The sequence below is a fragment of the Plutella xylostella genome, chromosome 28, assembly GCF_932276165.1.
Source record: "Plutella xylostella chromosome 28, ilPluXylo3.1, whole genome shotgun sequence".
Lineage (NCBI taxonomy): Eukaryota > Metazoa > Arthropoda > Insecta > Lepidoptera > Plutellidae > Plutella > Plutella xylostella.
This window is the reverse complement of record NC_064008.1, coordinates 8,855,965-8,879,160: the sequence shown is the minus strand read 5'-3', so window position 1 is coordinate 8,879,160 and position 23,196 is coordinate 8,855,965. Positions and strand designations below refer to the sequence as shown.

Genomic DNA, 23,196 nt, shown 5'->3' with positions numbered 1-23,196 from the left:
ATATATACTTAAGTAAATAAATTATAACTACAAGTGATTTAAAGTTGCGGTGCGTGCACTTCAGTTAGTGCGTATTAAGTACTAAATTCATAAAAATAACTAAAATAAAAATTAATTTCATATTACTTCTTCTACAGATAAAAAGCTGAGTCATAGTTGCTAACGCCTTGTTTCCTTTCAATGAAGTGAACGCCGGAACTTGAAGGCATTCAGCCGCGCGGTGTTTTGGCAACAGTTCAGCTGAAAGTTAAGATTTATGTGGTGAACGTGCCGACAAGGTGAATACCAGATGTTCAGGCTGGGTGAGGTAGAGGAAAATATGGGAAATTGGTTTTAAGGGTGAGTGTCAAATTAACTACCTTTTTATCTTTCATTCTCATTGTTATCATATAACTGTACCTACTAATTTATGTTCACATAAGACACAGCCTATGTTATATGGCTATACATTTTAAATATACAAAGAGTCGTCACAACCATTTCAAAAGAACGTAAATCATTGTGTATCGTAGGCACTGTCATTGTTCTTTAATGAATGCTTTGAAGAAAATATTTTCCCAGAACAATTAAAGATTGCGAAAATATTACCAATCTTTAAGAAAGGCTCTAAGACGGATCCTAAAAAGTATAGGCCGATTTCACTACTTCCGACTTTATCAAAAATATTCGAGAAGTTACTAAAGAATAGGCTTGTGCAACACCTAATTCATTTTACGGGAAAGATTTTCCATGCTTTTCATTTTACATCCAGGGGCGAGGGGAGCACGAGCGGGGCGAGCGGGGGACAGATACCGGCACAAACTCGTTCACTTTACTCCGGGCCCGGTCGTTCTACCGGCAATTCTGCCTAAGGCAGCGTTCCCACTACGCCGGACCGGCAGATCTGCCGCGCCGGTAAATCTGCCGGAAGAGCTAGTGGCTGTACAATTTATATGAAGCTATTCACATTATCCCGGGTCCGGCATTTTTGCCGAGCCCGGCATTTCTACCGAACGTTTTGTCACTACGAATTCAAATTCATTGTCCAAATTCAACTGAGGACTGTCTGAATTTCTTCCGGGATCCGATGTAATGTGAACACTCTGTCCGGTGTCCGGTTTTCGGCAGATCTGCCGGTCCGGCGTAGTGGGAACGCTGCCTTATTGTATCATTATTTGACATGAATTTCTTTTAAAAATCGACATTTTAAATTTTAGATAATGTTTAAAATTAAATTTATTTTATTACAATTTGAATTAATTTATTTAATTATCTTCTATTGTTTTATTATTATTATGATTTTCACTATTGTTAACTATTAATATCTCATGTGTAAATTACCCTGGAAAATTGAATTTTTTTAGAATTAAGTTAGAATTAAGTGCCTATTGTAATTTCAAATATGACAGCATGTTGTGAATGAATAAATAAATGAAATGAAAAATGAAAAATGAAATGTACTTTAAAATAGCGCTTTCGAATCACCTGATCTCCTCTAACCCTCTAAATATCCTACGGAGACTACTAGTCGTGGTACTTATGTATAAAATATACATTTAAATGTAGGTACAGTCATGTGCATAAGTAGCTATACACTTTTATACCTTGTCAATCTGAAACCGCCTATCAATTCATTGAAACATTGACGATTCGTCAGTTTGATAAGGTACCTACAGAAGTGTACAGCTACTTATGTAGCTCAGCTGACCGCCAGTATACTCAAACCAATGTGTTTTAGGCTAGCTGTCATCACCCTCAGCGCCCCCACAATGGCGCCCCCGGTCGGTACATACGGCGCGCGCCCCCCTTCGCACGTGGCGTACTACGTGGCGCTGGGGGGGTGCGTTTTGCTGCTTCTGCTATTGTGCTGCTACCTGCTGTACTTTTGCGCCAGTAAGATACACGGTGAGTCGATAGTACTATCTTTAACATACATAGGGCGCAAGAAATTATGAAAAATCTTGCGACGCGCTCGCTCTTGAAGTCTCGCGGAGTAATGTTAGGAAGCGCGACGTAAGATTTTTGTCACGTCTTGTAATGCGTGTCTTGCATCCCATGCATATTCTGGGGTTCCTTTTAGCTTACGGAACACGAAGTTCCAAAACGAGCAACAGCTCTAACCACGACTTTATAGGTATCTACATTATATATCTCGTGTATTGTGGGCCCGTCATCCTTGTGGCTTTACTATTACCAACTACCAATGGGACCTTGGATCCTAAGCCCACTATCCCAATGCATTAATCTTTGCCTCATCTAATGCTGTGTTGATAATTATTGTTATTCGGCCCTGTCCTGCAGAGTTGTCGGAGTGTGAGTCTTTAACCGCCGCCACCACCAGCCCGCGTCCTCCGCCCAGTTACGCCGTGCAGCCAGGTATGATAGCTTATTTATTAAACAACTAGCTGTTCCCGCGCTCTTCGCTTCGCCTTAAGAAGTTTTCCCGTGGGAATTCCGGGATAAAAAGTAGCCTATGTTCTTTCCCAGGGTCTATACCGTATGTATACCAATTTCATTTAAATCCGTTCAGTAGTTTTGGCGTGAAAGAGTAACAGACAAACAGACAGACACAGTTACTTTCTCATTTATAATATTATATATTTAGGATTAGGATAGAGATAGTATATAGTATAAGAGGTTAAGACCAATGCGTTTTAAGGTACCCTAAAGTCCCTTGGAAGAGCCGGGTGGGATGTGTGTGTGTGTGTAATATGCTCTTTGCTTGCAGCATGGCCGCTAAATTCGAGTCTTTAGTGACAATGACACGCTCTGAATCCAGCTTTTACTTTTGTTCCTAAAGGCAAAATGCGTAGATTTTGGTTTAGAAACCTGCATGTTTTGTATTGTACTAATTTATACGGTCTGATGGTTACTGATGGGCCCTGCGTTATTTGCAGCAATTTAAGTTTCGTGATCTATTTTCTCAGTCCAACCAGAATTTACAACACAATCCTTTCACTCTCTCTATCCTGCAGTGGTCCGCGACAGCGCCACCGCCATGGCCAAGCTCTGCAAGCAACTCCCAGACCCGAGCCAGCCACCTCCAGTCACCAAACCACAGCCAACCACCAAGCCACCGCCAGCCAGCAAGCCTGGAGACACGGTCTATCCGGCCACGTCGCCGCCCGCGCAGCCGCTCGGGCCCAGCCCCACCACGCCACAGGTTGATAACTTGAGGAATGAGGGCATAGAGGGGGACGGCAGTGCCAGGTAGAGGTATCAGGTGGGAGCTATTATACTTTTTTACAATAATGATTTATGAAATAATATTTTAGGGCTTGGTAAATGGCCCAACCTTTAATAAACGCATGCGCAATACCGCTCATTTGCAGTGGATAACTTGAGGAATGAGGGATTGGAGGAGGATGTGGGAGTACTAGGTAGAGTGTTCATCGGGAATACCTACCACCACCAAGCATTAGCAATCGACAAGTTGTTTATTGGGCCACCAACCCGCACTAGGCCAGCATGGCGGACTAGGCCTAAAACCCTTCCTTCAGGAGACCTGTGCCCCAGTAGTGAAGACGTGATGGGTTGTGATGATGATGATGATGATGAACTTGTTTATGTGTCGAATCCTCTGACGGATAACCAATGCTGCTTATCTGCTTATAGATCGATGATTGCCAACGAGGTGGTGGTATGGTTGCAGGTGAGGCTGACTAAGAATGTAATAATGATTTGACTACTGCCACTACTGTTAAATTTAGGAACAAAATACAATGTATCTGCCTGTATAATGTGTCTAGCCTAGCTATGTATATTATGTATATTGTATATGCTGTAGCTCTAAGCTCCAAGTAATTGAACCAATACTTACGTCCAGACGTCCATTGATTTGTAAATACAACTGATAACCGATTGTCTAATATTTTACATAAGACTTTATAAATAAACATTTTTCAATATTTTATATGCAAGATTTTGTATAAATAATATTTAGATTTTATAGTTTTCTAAATCAGTAAGTACTATGTAATTGTGTATATTTCAGCCACTCGATGCATTCATTCAACGTGCCTCAAATATTATCATGTAATCTTTATGTAACCTATGTACTTGCCTATAGGCTTCGATGTTGTAAAAAATTAAAATTGAGTATGTACCTACTTAATCAAATACTATTTGTGCCAAATGAAGTAAGTACCTAAAGTGCTATTAATTATTAATATTATTGTCGTTCTTGTTAGCTACTACTAGTAACTTGACATATTTATTATAGCTTTGTCAAAGTTATGTCACGTTTTATAAATAATATTAGTAGTGAAAGTAGTGATTGTCAAATTGTATTAATTTTACTGATCTGATGTTAACTGCGATATAGACACATTTTATTTTATTTTTTGTTTAAGGTTACTGACCAAATCAACTCAATACTAAGATACAATTATTAAAAATATTTACTGTAATGAATGTCTGATTGGAATAAAGTTTATAAAATTCATTTTTATTATTTCTTTTTATGTAGTAGTCACTCCTGATACCTCCTGGGCTAAATCTGAACTAGGTATGGATTAACAGTGCTTAGTAGGTAGGTAGTATGTCAGCCAGGAGCACACTGCAACTTCAATCGCTTTTTGCACTAATGCTATAGTGCTACCTGTGCCTACCCATATTGGTGTCAGTGAATATACCTAATTAACCGGATGATTTACTTACCTACTTTTTACACAAATGATTCTTATAAAAACAGGATTTTATACGAAGGGAAATAAGGTGAAATGAACGTGTTTATAACATTTAATAAGTAAATAAGTACACAAATAACATACAGCACACGGTATTAACAGAAAAACATAACAAATTACTGCTAATAATTATAATTTACTACTTATCACCCTATGCTTAAAGTAAATTCAGTTTCAATTGACTAGAACTCAACTAAAATTAGTAATAGAAATGCAAATTTTCAACACTGTAAGTTCTCCTCTATATCCGCTCTTATTTACAAATTAATTTATTATTACCTCTTGGAAGATAAACTCTACAAGCACATACATTATGAATGGCTGAAAACTTTGGGACATATCTTAGTATAAAGTACTTAACTAAGTGCCTACTTAACTTAAATTTACTTAAAAATACTTATTACTATAAATAATCATCTACAACGGAAAATAATATGTACGTCTTATATCCTCTCCTTCCGCATCTAAAATCAAACAAAGCTTAGTGCTAAAGATTAAAATAAATAATAATTACTTACATAATTAATGTAATTATACCGTTGCATTAAGTATACAAAGTTAGAAGTATAAAAAATACTGTTATTAAAACGATTTAGTTTTTGCCCTAAAACTGTACAATATTTTTGCAACTAAAACACTTACCATAGGAATATTTGACTACGATATAGAACTTTATAACATGAAGCGTTTCGCTTCGTACGTAACACATAAGTACATAACATAACTATTACTTAGACAGGATGTGACTCTTGTTCTTTTACCAGCTTCCTTAGGTTGAATGGTACAGTTAATGGCGATATAGAAACAGTAACTTCCAAGTTAGTTATGCAATCCTGGTACTTTCGAATTAGTTTAATTACAATGTGCAACGTGCATTGTGGTTCAATGCTGGAGAAAAACGAGCGAAAAGCGCCTGACACGATGGAGCAGGACAGCCTATATCGCCGTCTCCTTCACTCTCGCGGGTGTGACGTCACAGGTGAGCAGGACAGCCTATATCGCCGTCTCCTTCCCGCAGCAGTAGTCCTCCACGTCGCCGTAGGGCGGCGGCTCCTCACTTGCGGCTAGAAGCGCCAGGTCCAGCTCCAACTCACTCTCTGTGGACCACGGGATGAGGGGCATCAGTCTCAGGGAAAGGTTGGTCAATAGTGGACATTGTGGTGTGGTGGTTTGATGATGATAATGAGGAAACAAATGTAACATAACTACCAGGTATGAATGAGAAAGGCTGGTGAAAAGGAGGGGGCCTGCAGTGCTGCAGTGGACAACCTATCTTTACAGGCTGATTTTATTTGTGTTTGTTAGATTTTCTTTTTCTTCTTCAGCCCATAACAGTCCACTGATGGACGTAGGCCTCTCCCAAAACAATCCACTGGATGCGATCTATCGTCACCTCATCTAGCCGGAGGGCGTCCTACATTACGTTTGTCTAGTCACTCCAGAAGGGCTAACACGGGGCTCAATTAGGACGTGACAAAAGTTTTGCATCACGCTTAGGTACTCACATCGCGCGGCCTCAAGAGCGCGAGCGTGACGGTCACTTATATAGGGTTATCAGGTCTCCACTTGACTCCGGAAATACCACGTGTCAGATCAACTGAGACTAACCCGAGAAAGCGCCCGACTCCGGTCTCCCGGCTGGTGTCAATATGTCTCCATCGCTGGCGTGCCTCCCCCCGCGCGGCCCCCACCCCGCCCCGCCCCCGCCCCCGCCGCGCTCCGACAGATAGCAAGCTGCTCCCTCGTAGCCCACTGGTTCTGTGAAGGGAGATGCTATATGTCACTATGGGAAAAGCTTGAGGGAGAAGGGAAAAGTCTGGTAATTACAGGAGAAGTTTGGGGCTTTGTTAGTTTGTCATTGAGACGCTAAGAAGAAGGGAGGTTCACTGATTGCGTGACCTGCTGTCCCTCAACTGCCGGACCGGATTAGCATAGGAGGGCACCTTCTCCCCAGGTTGTATATCTCTTTGGCCCCCAGAGGCAATCCATGTTGACTAAGTACATTTATGTAGCAACCAGCCCCATGCAGATACGCCATGCCATGTAGCATTCATTTTGACAATGAATAATTATACGTACACAAAATCAAATAAAAATATATAATTTGGTATTTTTTTTTTATTTTTTTTTGTATCTAAACTGTGAAAATACAATTACAATTAATTAACTGCGATACATCATTCTCTGGTTAGCTATACAATATACGTTGATCGCGAAGTCTCTTGGAAGGAGTTTAGCAAAAATTCTGATAAAAGAAAAAGGAAAGCTCCATTGAAAGGATTCTAAATGACTCGATAATATTTGGCAAAGACGACAACACTTACTCGTACAGCCAAGTGCCACGACAACCTCGAATGACCCCCGCTGGCATCCAGCCAAGACATAGTAGTCAGGGGGTCACTTTACATTACGAAAAGCCAAGCTTCGGAGCTACACTGCTCTAACCACGGCTCTATCTCGTTGTATTAAACGTACCGATTGGAAGACAACTCTAGTTTGGTAGCTTTTTGTCAAGCTGGAGTAATCTGCCAGGGCTGTAAGGGGAACGATGGAACTGACCTTGTTTAGGGAGGGTGATGCTGTTGTGATGTCCTCAGATGCTACATGACCGGACCAAAGGTCAAACTATGCGTTATTTACAATGTAAATGGTAACTTTGTCTTATATTTTTATCTACATATATGTTTAGAATGCAAGATATACAGGATGATTGGTAAGTCGATGTATTCCTTTAAATGGGTTATAGTCGAAGGCATTTCCAGTCGATTGAACCCCATAAAGCACTATCCGAAAGTGAACCAATTCTGAGTTATTTCAGTTTTAAGTTTTTTTTATAATTTTGCCAAAATTTATGTTTAAAAGCCAAATATTTAAAAAAACTAACCACATTATTAATACTTTTTTGATTGTTTTGCATCAGTGACATCCTAGTCAACTAATTATAATCATTAAATGCGCAATATTCAACTTAATTTATACACAGTGCTTCAAAATAATTGAAACATTAAGAAAATGTTTCAAAAGGTGAAAACAAAAATGCTTAATTAAAAAAGAATTTTATCTGAAAAATTTTCAGGCACTACAGCTTAAAAACATACTCAGTTTATAAGCTTTAAAATGACATATTACAATCTAAAATCGATTTAGGTATGACCAAGATATAGCCAAAACTACTGCATAGGCGGATCTCAGTAGCGAAACGAACAACTTTTGTTCCAATTTAAAGGTACTCGTAAAAGTCTTATAACTAGACTTTGTAGAGCTCCGAACCGATTACTAATTATTGTTCTCCGATAGAGCGGTTTCTCAAAAGCATAGATCGACGACAAGGTTGCTTCACCGAAACAATGCTTGTCCGATAACACGTTAGCCGAAAGTACTTTTCAATTATGATTGGTAACACAAAATAATACTTCACAACCCGGTTCCCCAAAACTACTGTTCGACGACGGTTAATTCGCCGAAAGCATGATTTGCCAGTAGCACGCGACAATATCACTGTTCGACAATGATTGATTTTTTAGTAAACGGTTCGAAGCTCTACAAAGTCCAGTTATAAGACTTATTACCTTAAAATTGGAACAAATCTTGTTCTTTTCCCTACTGAGATTTGTAAGCTTATAAATTGGCTATGTTTTTAAGCTGTAGTGCCTGATTTTTTTTTCAGATAAAATTCTTTTTTAATTACTTAAGCATTTTTGTTTTCACCTTTTGAAACATTTTCTTAATGTTTCAATTATTTTGAAGCACTGTGTCTAAATTAAGTTGAATATTGCGCATTTAATGATTATAATTAGTTGACTAAGATGTCACTGATGCAAAACAATAAAAAAAGTATTAATAAAGTGGTTAGTTTTTTAAATATTTGGCCTTTAAACATAAATGTTGGCAAAATTATAAAAAAAACTTAAATAACTCAGAAATGGTTGACTTTCGGATAATGCATTATGGGGTTCAATCGACTGGAAATGCCTTCGACTATAACCCATTTAAAGGAATACATCGACTTTCCAATCACCCTGTATAAGTCAATGAAGCCAGAACATTCATTTATGTATGCAGCATTTGGCTATAATTTCTAATTTGCTATTATAAGTTACGTAGTTACTTTCAACAAAATGCCTCTATTTGATTATGGATCAAATAGAGCCATTATCCACTGCTGGATGCTGGATGGATTATTATATAATCCAGCAGTGGATGCTCCTTTTCTGATGAGAATGACACTCACCGACCGATCTAACTGTGGAGGCGTTAGAAGTCAGACTACTCCTGGACTCCTCACAGTGCCTCACTGCACCGGACCGGTCTTCGCCTGGACCATAGCCTCCTGGTCCATAACCTCCTGGTCCATAACCTCCGGGACCACAACCTCCGGGACCGAAGCCCTGTGCCTCACGGTGCTCTTCGACTCTGATGAGAGTCTTGTTGGAGCGGACTGACTCGTTGAATGACTGCTTTGCGTCCTGGAATAGTTTGGAAAGACTTTCAAGACATAATTTGGGACAGGTAGGTGGTAACGCCGCCGGTAGCGGTACTGAAAAAGCGTGAGGATAGAGTGTAGAGTCCGTATGAATACCTACGCTTATATTTCAGAAGTATGTTGGGTGATTTTGAAAGGAAAATATGTAAAATGAAAAGGACATTTAGCTGGCTTCCACATGTGGAATGGCGATAAATCTAATAAAACGACCTACATTTGAGAGCATCTGATAATAATAATTTCGATAACCTTTGATCTAAGCGTGATCTTTACCTTGGCCTTATACAGGGCCCTTTTCGCCTCTTCCCCTTTACGAGCCCTCCTTCCCACTTCCTCCCCTGGGCTCCTCCCCTCCCCTCCTCCATCTTCATCCCCGATGTAGAAGCTCCTGACCTCCGTCACATCTTCCTCCTTGCTCTCGTTGTCTCTGGTGAGTTCTTTGGCGGTTCCCTTCCCGTTCTTGGTGTTGGTGTGATGTTTCTTGCAGGTGGGGGTTGAGTCGATGGTGTCTTCGATGGAACTGCTCTCTGGGAGCGCTCGGGGCGGGGTGTGAAGGCTTTCTGGTGATAGCGTGTCTGGAAGGAATAAAAGGTATAATAAGCTAGTAAGCCTTGCTCGCGGCCATCATCAGCAAACCGTAATCATACGCTGCTGGATATAGGGCTCACCCAAGAGCGCAACAATACTGTACCTTCTATAACCAGCTACTTGTTTAAAAGCACTCCTTGCATGCGCAAGGGTGAGCCACGCTACGTTTCCCTGTTCATGGTCGTTAACCCCACTGGTCATCGGTTCTTCCGCCAAATGTGGTCCGGTTGTCCCTAATGAATACTGAATACGAGTAGTCCTCGATGGTAGCCGTTGTTCTCTTACTCACCTGCAGACGGGGCTCTGAGCGGGACAGTGATATAGCCGTCTCTGTCTCTCTACTCACCTGCAGACGGGGCCCTGAGCGGGACGGTGATATAGCCGTCTCTGTCTCTCTACTCACCCGCAGACGGCGCTCGGAGCGGGACGGTGATATAGCCGTCCCTGTCTGGCTGCAGGTCCCGCGAGGAGCGCTCCCAGGCGCGCCGGTGAAGTACCTCGTCGATCACGCTCGGGGCCGAGTGGTAGCTGAGATAAAGATAAAAAAGATAAGATAAAATACTCTTTATTGCACACAAAAAGAAACAGTTTCACAAACATAGAAAAGAAGAAATAGTACAATCGGCGGCCTTATTACTAAAAGAAATCTCTTCCAGACACCCACATAGATAGGATATGACAACATGAAGTCCTGAAGGTAGGGGTCAAACATAAAGAATACTTTGAAGTGACCATATAAGTACTTAAGGTGACAAGAAACGGTCGGATTTACGTTTCTTCTCAAATAATAAGTTTCAAGCACTGTTTTATGAACATGGGCTCTTCAATAATAATGTTTTCTTCATACTGAGAATGTGGAGAATTTTGCAAGGAAAGGCTGATGATAATGACCATGACCATCAACACAGCATGATTTCCACACCGCTTAGTTTTCCTTTCTGTCTGTGCCATTTACTACACCTGTCCATATGAGTCCACACGATAAGCTATCGCACATTTTATGAAGCACTACAGTAAGGGTCCTGTTTGGCGACATCATGTTACGTAAATAATTTCATTTATTTCAGATAATTCAAATCCATAAAATTTGTTAGCAACAGTGAGTCTTAGCCTAAAAATCCATTTATCTCCACGTACCGTCCCTGGTCCCCCGGGTCCGCCTGTGCCGCCAGCAGCTGCCGGCGCAGCTCCTCGTGGCTGCGGTGCGCCGGCGCGCTGCCGTGACCTGAGGGGTGAACTGGAGGGTTAGAGAGCTGAGAGGGAAGACACGCACGAAAAACGAGGCAAAAGATTCCTGCGCGATGTGAGCGATCTTTTGTTTGCACGTATGCTAACTTGTTAGAGTAGAGTTGAGAGTTAGAAGCTACTGGGTTATGAATGAAATTTTAAGGTCTTAAAATGTGTAAGCTGTTGATGAGCAGTGTGACGGAATGAGGTCCACGAACAGGTAATCTTAGCGTTGGAATGCCCTTCGGCCCGCTGACGACCTTAGACAGGTATCCAGTACTGGCTGGATTAGGAAGGTCAAGGAAAGAGGTTTATGGGACTCCTACGGGATTCTCTTTTGTCTATCAGGGGACTTTTGGCAGCTGATGACGTCATACCAGAGGTGCTGGGTCGGTGCAGGTCGGCCGCGCTGCCGCTGCCGCCGCCGCCGCCGCCGCGACGTGTGAATAGCTCGCTGGAGCGACGGCCGTGGTCTGGGGAGACACAGATAATTGTGATTTATAATAATCAATAAGCTTAACTCAGCTTAACTTATAGTAACAAGTGCGTTTGTGAGCTACAACATTAAATTACTTCAAATATTGTTAATAAATTGTAGATAATTAGTGAGGAGCATTCAAGACTTACGGTATTTGACTACAGGCGTTTTAGGATGTTTGCCGTTACTGGATGTGTCTGAAAGATAATTATATTTTAATCTATAAGTACTCCTAAAAACTGTTTCCAGTGTCACCACAGCTCAATGAAATAGTCAGTAGGATATAATGTAATAAAGTGATGTAAGTTACCGGAGCTGGCGTCATCGGGCCAGCAGCAGAGCCAGCACAGCAGCAGCAGCGGCGCACACACCTCCGCCGCCGCCAGCCCGCTCCACGCGCCCGCCAGCACGCCCATGCTGCGGGGACAGGGTACATACGAGAATAGTAAATACTAAGTATTTTGAAAATACTGCTCAGGAGTTTCTTGACATAAACCCTTCAAAAGACAGGGGATATACAGAGCAGTGATTCTGATACTAGACCGCTGCACCCGTCAGCGCGCCCATGCTGCGGGGGCAGGACAGAGAAACGGCTATATATTAAGTATAAATCGCGTCGAATAAAGCTGCTCGCATAATTATTATGGATCGAACTTCATTTACAGGTTCGTTTGATCATAAATTATTTAAATAGAATACATAGGCGGTACAGTGCAGTGATTCTGACACTTCCAGACGCAGAACCATACGAAATTGTGGGATGTGGTCATTGCATAGATGGTATACACAATCGCGCCCTGACTCCTCGGGTTACGATCATGATCAACCAATAATCTTCTACCACTATTATTAGACAAAGGCTTTATCTTCGACCTTGCACTACCAACTAACTATCTAAGGTCGTCCTGCCCTAGCTCGTTTGACCTTGCTGTTAGTATTTGGATGAGGAAGGACGAGGATATAGTGGTGTGGCGTTCCTTGGGAGAGAAATATGCTCAGCATCAGACGTAATCGGTGGCTGATGATGATGATGATATGTTATTATCCCAAAGTTAAGCTTTGCTCTAATTAGAGGTCTATACCTAATCAAAGTAAGGAGTTGTAACCTCAATGAAATCTAAAGAGTCATGAGTCGAATATAATAATACCAATAACACGTAAGTAAGTAAGTAAGTAAGTAAGTAGACTTACCTGACCCACCCCTGAAAATCACATCTAAAACGTCCCAAACAACTGAACTATTCGCCACCACCAGCACCGAATCAACAGTCACTCCCTCGCGCCTGCACGCGGTCAATTTACCCGACACCGCGAATAATTAGCTGTACACAGAGTGAGCTACGAGCGTGTATGTGAGTGTGTCGTCAGCAGTCCGGAGGAGACTGACACATTCCTCGCGATTTGGGAAAACTCTGCTAACTATAGGGCCTTAGGGTGGAGGCACACCGAACGAGGAGAATTTTCTTTCTTTTCTTAAAATTAATTTGGGTAAGCAGCATTAAAGTTATTGTAGAAATTTAAATTAATCTCTAATCACAAATTAGCCGATCATTCGGCACTTCTTTTATCTACTTACCTACATAGGTACTAACTCTTTTTAATATCTAAGTATATTTTGTTTCAATGTATTATGTATTTTACTATCGCCGTACTTGGGGCATATAAATTGTCCAACACTAATATATTAAGCAATTTTCTGAGGGAGAAGTCAGACAGAACCACCCGCGTGAACAAAATAAAAAGAACGACACTCATACTAGGGGAAGTTCATTTTTTACGTACTTACTTATGATTTCCTTTCTTTCTATTTCCCTCACATGTTCCTCCCAGTGTCCCTCCCGCCCGCCGCGGCGCCGGAGTGGCGCCCGCCATCGATCCTCACAGCCTCCCTCCACCACTACACCATAACATGGCAATACCACCCTTATTGCTATAGGAGTAGAGAGCAGGACTTGTAAGAGAAAAGTATCACAACACCAGATCAAGGTAAAACTACCCTTATTGCTACAGGAGTAGAGAGAAAGGCAAGGGATGGGAGGTATGGATAGTCTAACAGCTGGAGATAATGGGATCAGTGGTAATTGTTGCAAAATACTGAGAGTGATTCTTTTGTTTTTGTTATTTATTTGATTGAATACCTATCAATTTGTAGGACGAAAGGATTATGTAGCACAGAGGTTAGAATATGGACCCTACTATTAGTTAAACACGAACCTTTAGGCGTTAAAATATAACTTTTACCTGGAGACCACGAGGCATGGTAAGTAGATTTACGTACAACACTATCGCAAAGTTAAGTTACCTCAAATAATGGAGTCATCATCATCATCATCCCATAGTCGTTGACCATAAGACGCCTGTTATGGGTCCAGAGGGCTCAATAATTGATTAAATTTAATAATTTTCCTGAAAAACAATGTTACAATATACGAGAACATTAAAAAATTTGCTTAATGTAACTTTTATTGAATTGGTAGCAATCCTATGACCTTAATATAACGCTTAATGCAAATATACTCGTTACAACTGACCCAATAACCTTTATTTTCCATTAAAAGTACAATATTCCATTGGAATTTATGGCTGTACTTTTCCCATGTTATTGTTTGTAACTTTGGCGAAGTCTCTGTGGACATTGTTACATATTTAATGGCCTTATTTCTGGCGTCACAGTAGAAACCTACTCGCAGTTATGTAAAAACTACCTTATAGGTTTATAACTACATTATCTAAATTGGTAATTCTACGGCTTAGATTGAGTGGTACCTAAATCCTCAGGTATTCTGCGTTATAGAGTACAAAAAGCAATCGTTTCAGCGAGGAGTAGGGCGTCCCATGTTATATAGATTGTCTTGATCATGTTTTTAAATTTTACAAAACTAATTGATATCTCACCGAGGTTCTTGGGCTAGCAGTAGTTAGTAATCTATTTGACTGTCCTATCCCAACTTTACCTTGAGTGCATTTTAATGTGTCTATTATATTTATATGACTCCTAACAGTAGCTATATTACCTAATGACCCTGTTCTAACCATGTAGACAACAATACCACGTCTTATAGACTAATTACGCACTTACCAACTAATTCGTTCATAGTGAAGGGGCCTTACTGCTATTGTGATAAAGTTTATAACTCTCCGTATCTATGGAAGTCAGTAGTTTGTGAAAGTACAACCTTCTTTAATTGGCGGCAAACTAATTGGGCTGGTGAGTTTGAACCCAAAATAATAAATAATGCATTAAACAAATTGCTTTTAAGAAATTGCTTTTTGGCAATAAGCCCGCCTTTGTATACGTCATATATGTTTTAAATTTGTAATCTGTTTTGTATATTGTTTGTTTGTGTACAATAAAGCGTTTATAAATAAATAAATAAACGCATTACTATTATAAACATGAAAGTTTGAACTGATTTTTATTTTGTACTTTTCGCGGGAAAAGCTAGTGGGACATCATAAATATTATTAAGAATTATTATACGGAATAAAAAACGTATTTTTTTATTTTTTTATTTCTAATTTGTATTTTTCGCAGATTACAGCGCTACGCTGTCTAAATAACCTTTTAATATATGTATTGAAGCTACTATAGTACCTACGTAGTTATTAACAACCAAATATTTTATTTAATCCATCTGATTATACCTTCTGCAGGTTGACTCGTAGAGAATGCTTTTAGCATTAACACCACCTGATTGTACATCAGCTCTTTGTAAAATTATGCAATAAAATAATAAAAAATAAAATTAAATAATATTTACTTTTACTAGGTTTTGTGTACAAATAAAGAATATTTATCTATCTATCTAACTTAGATTGGGGCTCAACCGCACGCCCCGGCGCGCCCCACACCGCCGCACAGCGCATGCGCGGTCGCACAGTCGACGCCCAGACACCAACATCACTCCTGTTTATTTACCACTGCTCTTTTCTCACTAAACCACCAATCCAACACCGAAATGAACCAATAAATAACAATATAATTACATAGTTTTTAGACTAAACAGTGTTTAAAGTGCTATCAAGATGTAGTTTAAGTGAAGAAGTAAAGTGTGGTGCGGTATCGATCGCGGTGTCCGGAGTTGTAGCTTGAAGTTAACAATTTATTGTTGGTGAGTGGTTTACACTGTCCTTGGTGATTTGTATCGTTTTCCCTAATTTTATTGTGGTAGGCTTAGTTTAATATCTTTATTGCAGACTATGTAGGTACACAATGTAATCATAATACGAGCTATCTAAGTCTCTATCGTATTATTTATTAGAGGTAGAATCTCTACCTCTATAGTTAGGGGCGAGGGGTGATGCGACCATACGATGTTCTGAACCATCGCAGGGCCTTGGTTGAATTGTGTAATCTAGAGATTTTCCCTTTGTTCATTAAAATCTATACGCCTGCTACACTTACTGTTAAATTTATTTGAAGACCTATTTACATAATGTACAGTCAGCTACATAAGTAGCTTATTTACTCTTATGTACTTTGTCAATCTAACAAACCGTCTATCCATTCATGGAAACATTGGCGGTTCGTCAATTTGACAAGGTACAGAAGTGTATAGCTATTTATGCAGTTGACTGTACATGTAGTTTACCTATAACCATAGAATAACAAGTATGCTATAAGTAACCTACCTACCCTCAATAAATCAAAATAGTACTTATAGTTACTTAAGTCCAGTAAAATAGTTTGACCCTATCAGTCCCGTTTCATAACATAGAACGTAAAGTTAAGCAGAACTTACGTAGGTACCCTATGACTTTGATTGGCTGAATTTCATTTTTTCAGGATATTAATTTTGTGCTAATGTAGATCTACTATCAAGTGAGGAACTGTCCTAAAGAGTCACAGTGTAAACAAATGATTAATCAATCAATATACGTAGGCGTAAGATTTATGTAGAGACTGACTTACGGAGGTATCTCAGGCCCATATTGCAGAAAGAACTTACCAACTACCTCCCTGATGGCAAATGGTACACACCTTAAAAGGAGTGAACCACATACCTAGCTGTCTCGCAGTGGGTAAGCAGGTGTCCTTACATGGTCTAGTAGAGTTGCACGACATGATCATGTAGACTTCCTCGTTTCTAGTAAGTAAGTAGGTACCTAGTGATGGTTCCTAATTAGGGATAAGTACCGAGATGTTTGTAGAAAAAACAAAACACTTCTTGGAACGCACATTAAGTACAGAAGGGTTTTTTTAGTTTGATAAAAAAAAATAGTTAATGAACGATAGCTGATTAATATTTATAAGTAGGTATAACCCACGTTAATACAAGGGATACAGTCGTGTTAGCGTAGCAGCAGTACTCCGGTACTTATTTTTGCGTAAGATAGAGTGAACAAATACCTACGTCAATTCGGAAAACTGACACACTTTCTGCTTTGCATTTTTGTTTCATGAAGGGCCACTTGCACAAACATTTAAATCTAGATTTAGTGTCTAATCTAAGAAACGTCAATCCATATCAAGTTTGACACTAAATCGAGATTTAACACTAAATCTAGATTTAATATGTTGGTGCAATGGTCTCTAAAATAACGCCAATAACAGGGTTGACCCTAAATTTTATAAGTAAAATGCTAGAGTGTTAATCGATAAGATGTCTTTGATGAGTTAATGGCGAATTCAAGGCAAAGAACACACTGCTTCGTATACAAATGTATATTTAATGCGACTGACATAATAACTCAGCAGGCATGACCATGTATATCAACCGGCTTAATGAGACCTGTCAAAGCACCCATTTTCCGTACAGGTATCACTGAAGTCAGGTGTCAGTATATACTGGTGAGACGCTCGAAACGGCATAGCGATTGCAAAACATTAGATTAGTGGAACCGGTGATTAAAAATGCGGTCCCTACTGCAGTGATCCGCTTCAAGTAATTATTGTCGCTGCCTACTGTCTATACCTACTCAAATGGAATGCATTTTAAGGTCTAGAATCTAGATCAGGTCAAAATATTCCAAGGCTTCCTAACGATGATGTTTTTCATGGCCCCTCAAATATAAGGAGATCTTATTCCGTAGTAGGCATCACGTCTATAATATTATCTCGAGTATTCTAGAGGTTACACGTAAATAAGAATAACTTTATTCAAATGTTATCAAATGTAGAGTTTTGGGAAGGTTAAATAACGAGGTCGTCAATTAGAGTAGTTTATTTAAATTAGACTGAGCAAGGCCATACAGTATGCAGGTTGCTCTTATGCTCCTATCAGCTGCATGTAGGTTGGTTTTCTTCAAAAATAGGCAATGCAATCGATGATTAGAAATCATTGGTTCCTGTCTTTAAGTACTTACAATTAGTTTATTAACTTCTATGTGTAATATAGGTATACTTACTGAATATCTCAGCGGCCTATTGAACGCCGCCGGGTCTCATAGTTAGGAGCAGCATAGTAAAGTAGGTATTTATTATTCTCATTCATGGTCCTTCGAGCCGGACGATCGTACAGTCGACATGTATTGTTCAAGCACAGAATACAAACCTCAAACCGCTTTTCTCCCGTTTTCTCCAGCCATGTAGCGGCAGCCGGTCACCCTGCTGCCGATGTTGTGGCAGGGGCAAGTTACTAGAGTATGTTTTTATTTACTTCTGCAAGCTCTAACCATCCCCTAAGCCCTAACTACAATATAATACAGTCCACTCCCCTTCACGGTCCTTCGAGCCGGAGGCTTATACAGTTCACATGTATTGTTCAAGCACATAACAAAAAACTCTAATCTCTTATCACCCTTTCTTCCGCAGCCATGCAGCGGCAGCCGGTCACCCTGCCCCCGGGGCTGTGGCGCGAGGCGCTCTGGCGCTGGGCGTACCGCGGCCGCCGCCTGCCCGACTTCCCGCGAGACCTCGCCTTCTACGACCACCAGCCACACAACGCTGACCTGATTAGGGAGATGATCCGGTATGTTAAGCCAAGAATTTGTCATCAGTCCGTAATCACTCACTGCTCAGGCATCGAGGTGAAATATAGCTCCTATGGAGTCATAGGCGCCTGGTACTTTGAGCCGCGTCATTATATGTCTAAGGCTAAAAACGCCACGCTTCGCTAGCCTGTTCGTGATCTCCACTCGAGAAGTGCTTCAATATTGGACTGTTCGAAGGGGGTTCCCTACGCCATTTAGAAGGTGAGTGGATTAGATATTAGATTCGTATATACGAAAAAATCCAGTCGGATGAGCGTCACTCGCTGAAAAACCAGAACGCGCTGGATGTATTTAAGGCCACAGGCAGTCGGAAGAGCTTGCCTGCTTCCCCAGCCATGCAGTGCCAGCCGGTCACGCTGCCCCCGGGGCTGTGGCGCGAGGCGCTCTGGCGCTGGGCGTACCGCGGCCGCCGCCTGCCCGACTTCCCGCGAGACCTCGCCTTCTACGAGCACCAGCCACACAACGCTGACCTGATTAGGGAGATGATCCGGTAGGTACTGCTGAGTAGATCATCATGGGTTGCATAAAAGGACCCTCGTTGATTGATGTATCAACTGTTATTTATCCATCATGGGCACTCAGCGACTAAAGATATTCTGAATTTCTGAATGATTGGGTAATCCCTTCAACACGGTGACGAACCCTAGACCAGCTCGTGTGACCCTCTGAGCATCTTATGGACCCGTAATCGTCCAATGCTAAACACAAACTTCTTTCAAGGAGCGCCAGAATACGCTGCTCCCCTCATTCAACCACTAACGGCTACTTGCCTTTAGCGGGAAGGCGTCCCATGCCACCTACCTTCGCTTCGCTTCGCAGTCATCAGTTCTTGTGCATAATTATATGGCCGGACCACTATTGGATAAATGTTCATTAAGTTCTTATTCTATTAATAAAATGTAATAACTAACATAATTTTAATAATTTAATATTTTGCATGACATTTTACTAACTATATACATTTTGCTACATCCATTGGGTAAAATTGCATTGAAACTTTTTATAAAATTATATAATGTAAATCTATATTTTGTAACATGTGATTTAAGGCAATAAATAAATGAAATGAAATGTTGTGCGACACGTGCCCCCGTATATATAATGGGATGATCTGATTGACTGTGCAGTGCGTGAATCTCCAGTTCCTAACCTATTTTCTCTCCTGGTTGCAGGCTGGAGAACCTGCACCGGCGCATGCGGCAGCTCAGCGGCACCGTGCCGCCCATGTGGCTGCCCGACCAGCGCGAGCCCTGGAAGATCCCCCTCGACATACAGGTAGGAGGCAGACGAGGGTCTAGTGACTGGACGGTAGTAGATATAGAGGCTAGCCATGGATGATCCCTCTCGACATACAGTTAGTTAGTAGCCGAGGGTCTAGTGGCTGGGCGCTGGTATATGGAGTTGGAGTTGTAGCTCATAGCATGTAGCTGCACGACCAGCGCGAGCCCTGGAAGATCCCTCTCGACATACAGGTAGGGGGCAGCCGAGGGTCAAGAGACTGGACGGTGGGAGACGTTCATGTACTGAAGAATCCATAGTACTACAGGACTAGCCCTGTAGCACAGGGCGCTGTTAAAACGTGACAAGAGTTCTCCGTCACGCTCGCTTTTGAGGCTGCGCGATGTGAGTGAATGCGATGCAAAACTCTTGCCACGTCTTAAATGCGGCCTGTACTAGCCCTTTTGGTAGATGTACTGTATTTATAAAATAATCTACTTATGAGATTTTATGTGATTAATGGGGTTGATAAACAAAGAACACTGACACGCACTTTGCAACAAAGTCGCCACCAGTTTCTCTAGCAGGCTACTATAGTGAATATCTCACAGAAAGGCTCGCTTACTCTGCACATCCCTTCTATGTAGGTGCCTACTGTCGAATCTATAGATGAATGTTAAAACTACTAAAACGCACTTTACAACCAAGAAAACACGGATGTTCATTACACTTTTGTGTAATGAATATGGAACACCACCACAACCACATTATGGAACCTTACAATCATATACATATACCTACTCGTAATGTCATTCTACTATTCTTCTAATCCTACTACAACAACCCCCCATCTCTCCCCCCAGGTGGCGCTAGACCGCCTGCCCCCGCCCGGGCCGCCGGCGCCGGCGCAGCGCGCGTGGGAGACGGCGGCGCGCGGCTGGGGCGCGGCGCTGGTGCTGCTCGCCGTGGTGCTCATGCTGATACGACTGTCTGAGAAGTGCTTCGACATTGGGCTGTTTAAAGGTGAGGATCAGATCTTCTTATCGAGAGCGATGGTAGCTTAGTCGGGTAAGCGCCCGCTTGCCACGCAAGAGATACGGGTTCGAATTCCGGCACTGACATGTACCAATGAGTTCTTTGGAGTTTGAGGGCAATGTATGTATATATACCATAGTTCTTACGGTGAAGGAAAACATCGTGAGAAAACCTGTATATCTAGAGTCTGTGTATCCTAATTAAGTGCATTGTACTCATTCAAAAACGGCGATATGGCTCGCGGCCACTCACGTGAGTACAAAATGTACAGCGAAAAGCGCTCGCTTATAATCTCTGGAAGAGGTCATGAAAAGGCAAGCAGCCCGTTGGTCTAGATACCTTAAACAGGTAGCCCATAGTAGAGGAAGGCTGAGGAATGGGCTTTGTGTCATTTCTTGGGATTGGCTAATCTACTCTAACCAGATATTCATATTTACAAGACTGCAGTATTATGTTAAATTTGTTTACATAGATTGCTAATACTGTAGTGATACCTACATCAGTAGGTAAACTAACATCAGAACAATTCTATGTTTCAGCTCGAAGAAGACGCTCCGTAGAGTGGCCCACCCCCAATGTCCTCGCCACCAGCCGTAAGTCACCTTTATTCCCTACGTAGTAAGGACTGGATTGTCATGATGACACAATAATTATTATCTTCATACATGGTCTATAATTATCTTCATAGGAATACTAACTTTAAGATCTTTAGATGGCTTCATCAGTTTCAATTAGTCTATTTTTAGAGTGATTGTTTAATTTACGAGCACCGCGCTCTATTTACTATTTAATTAATTCTAATTGGAGCTATTGATAATGGTAGCCCTATTTGCCTTTTGCTCCTGAATCATAACCATTCTTGTTTATAGCCCGTAGAATTGATGTCTAACTTGCTCTACATAGTAGTTAGTGCAAAAGTGTAAGCGGAAAGAGTGTGAATCAGCGGCTCATTATTATCAACTTATGTTCGAGAACTCAGGGTTTTACAAGACTAGTAACTAAGTAGAGAGTCAACTCTGAGGCACACCCATTCGTCTAACTACTAACTATGTATGTCCTTTTTCGGCACCCTGAAGAATGTTTTACTCTCATTAAAACTTCGCTGTTTCTCTTTCCAGACCGTCCTCAAGACATGACAGACGAGGACCTGGACGCTCTAGACCCCTACCAAGACCACGCCACCGTCACACAGCTGAGTGTGGACCTCCCTCCACCATACTCCGCCTGCGCCAGCGCCAACCCTGGTCCCAATACTGGACCCAACACTGGACCCAAGTTTATTGATGAGCCGCCACCGCCGTACTCCGCTTGCTATGTCGCCTTTTCTAATCCAAAGGATGGAGTTCCGTCGGTACAGTTCCTGAACGGCGAAAGACAGAACGTTCTAGATGAATCCAGAACTTCGAGGCTAGTTTTAGACACAGGGCAAACAAGTGAAGGTACAAATGAGGAGGGAAATAGAGGGGAGAATAGTGAGGAGTTAAGAAGAGAAGCGGATACTGTGAGGGAGTTGACAGAAGGGTTGAATCAGTTGACAGATGGGTTGAGGGATTTGACAGATGGGTTGAATGAAGAGGTGACTGTCACGAATCCGGGGAATGTAGCTTCTAATAGCTCGGCAGGAGAGTCGAATGTCGAAGAGCATAGACGCCCGGTAGCTGTATGAACAATTAGACAGTCAGTTTTGGTATTTACTTTTCTCTTGTAATCTATGGATTATGAATGATAGACGCTTTACATAATACTACCTACTACTTACTCATTTTAGACATAGCTGCTTGCTCCTACCTTACCAATGGTAGTATGGGTAAGGGAAGGTTTATTTTTTGAAAAATCTCAACTAGTAGGTCGAACGAAAGTAAATTTCACGACGAGTTGTGGTTTGACACAGTATGTAGTACCTAAGGTTAGTAATTCACTCATACTTTATTCATCCTGATATCACATAATATAGAAACTTACTTATGTACATTAGGGTTTAATAAATAGTAGGTGTGAATAGAGACAAAATAGTTCTGCTACTTATTGTATTTAAATGGAAATGTTTGTAAATGCAAGAATTATCATGATAGGTATAGGAGCGAGAATCTTGACACCAAAGATAGTTCATAATTTAATAATAGGAGGGTTGGATGTATTTTTTACATTTGTGATAATAATCCCAATATTTCATAGAAATCTTTAGTTGATAAGTTTGTACCTATTCATTGCAATTTGGCAGTTTGGCAATAAAATACCTATAAGTAGATACAATGTACTTGCATATTGTAGTAACATCACGTATAGGTTCTGTAGTTTCTAGGTAATTTCAAACAATTCTGAATATAATTAATTTGTAAACATTTAAGGCATTATAATGAAAATATGATTTATTACTCTGAAACTATATTTGTACATATAAGTACGTACGTTCTGTAACGGTATGTTTAATCAATTATTTAAATTATACTTACTTACACATAAACTCTATAGATACTCTACCGAGTGCACTTTAAGAAAAATATTATGTACTTACTATCTAGTGTCTCAGGCAGCATAGCATATTTATCGACGTAGATAAACTCTTT

The 23,196-nt window shown here is 40.9% G+C and overlaps 1 protein-coding gene across 2 annotated transcripts; it reads left to right on the top strand.

The window, feature by feature from the left end:
• The first annotated feature begins 15,309 nt into the window (after positions 1-15,309).
• On the top strand, positions 15,310-22,906 carry LOC105398798. 2 transcript variants are annotated; one of them, XM_048631463.1, is made up of 6 exons: positions 15,310-15,555; positions 18,710-18,866; positions 19,549-19,651; positions 20,458-20,617; positions 21,169-21,222; positions 21,748-22,906. In XM_048631463.1, exons 2-6 carry the CDS (start codon positions 18,712-18,714, stop codon positions 22,293-22,295), a joined length of 1,020 nt encoding a protein of 339 aa, XP_048487420.1. In that variant the 5' UTR covers positions 15,310-15,555; positions 18,710-18,711; the 3' UTR covers positions 22,296-22,906. The 2 variants fall into 2 exon arrangements, with proteins under 2 accessions (XP_048487420.1, XP_048487419.1); XM_048631462.1 differs by lacking the exon at positions 18,710-18,866 and adding an exon at positions 18,198-18,354.
• The last annotated feature ends 290 nt before the right edge of the window (positions 22,907-23,196 follow it).

Excerpts from the sequence above, each read along its gene's own strand:
- LOC105398798 (XM_048631463.1), top strand. The coding sequence starts at position 18,712 with ATGCAGTGCCAGCCGGTCACGCTGCCCCCGGGGCTGTGGCGCGAGGCG. Across the intron at positions 18,867-19,548 it reads CTGATTAGGGAGATGATCCG|GCTGGAGAACCTGCACCGGC; the intron begins GTAGGTACTGCT and ends TCCTGGTTGCAG. Across the intron at positions 19,652-20,457 it reads AGATCCCCCTCGACATACAG|GTGGCGCTAGACCGCCTGCC; the intron begins GTAGGAGGCAGA and ends CTCTCCCCCCAG.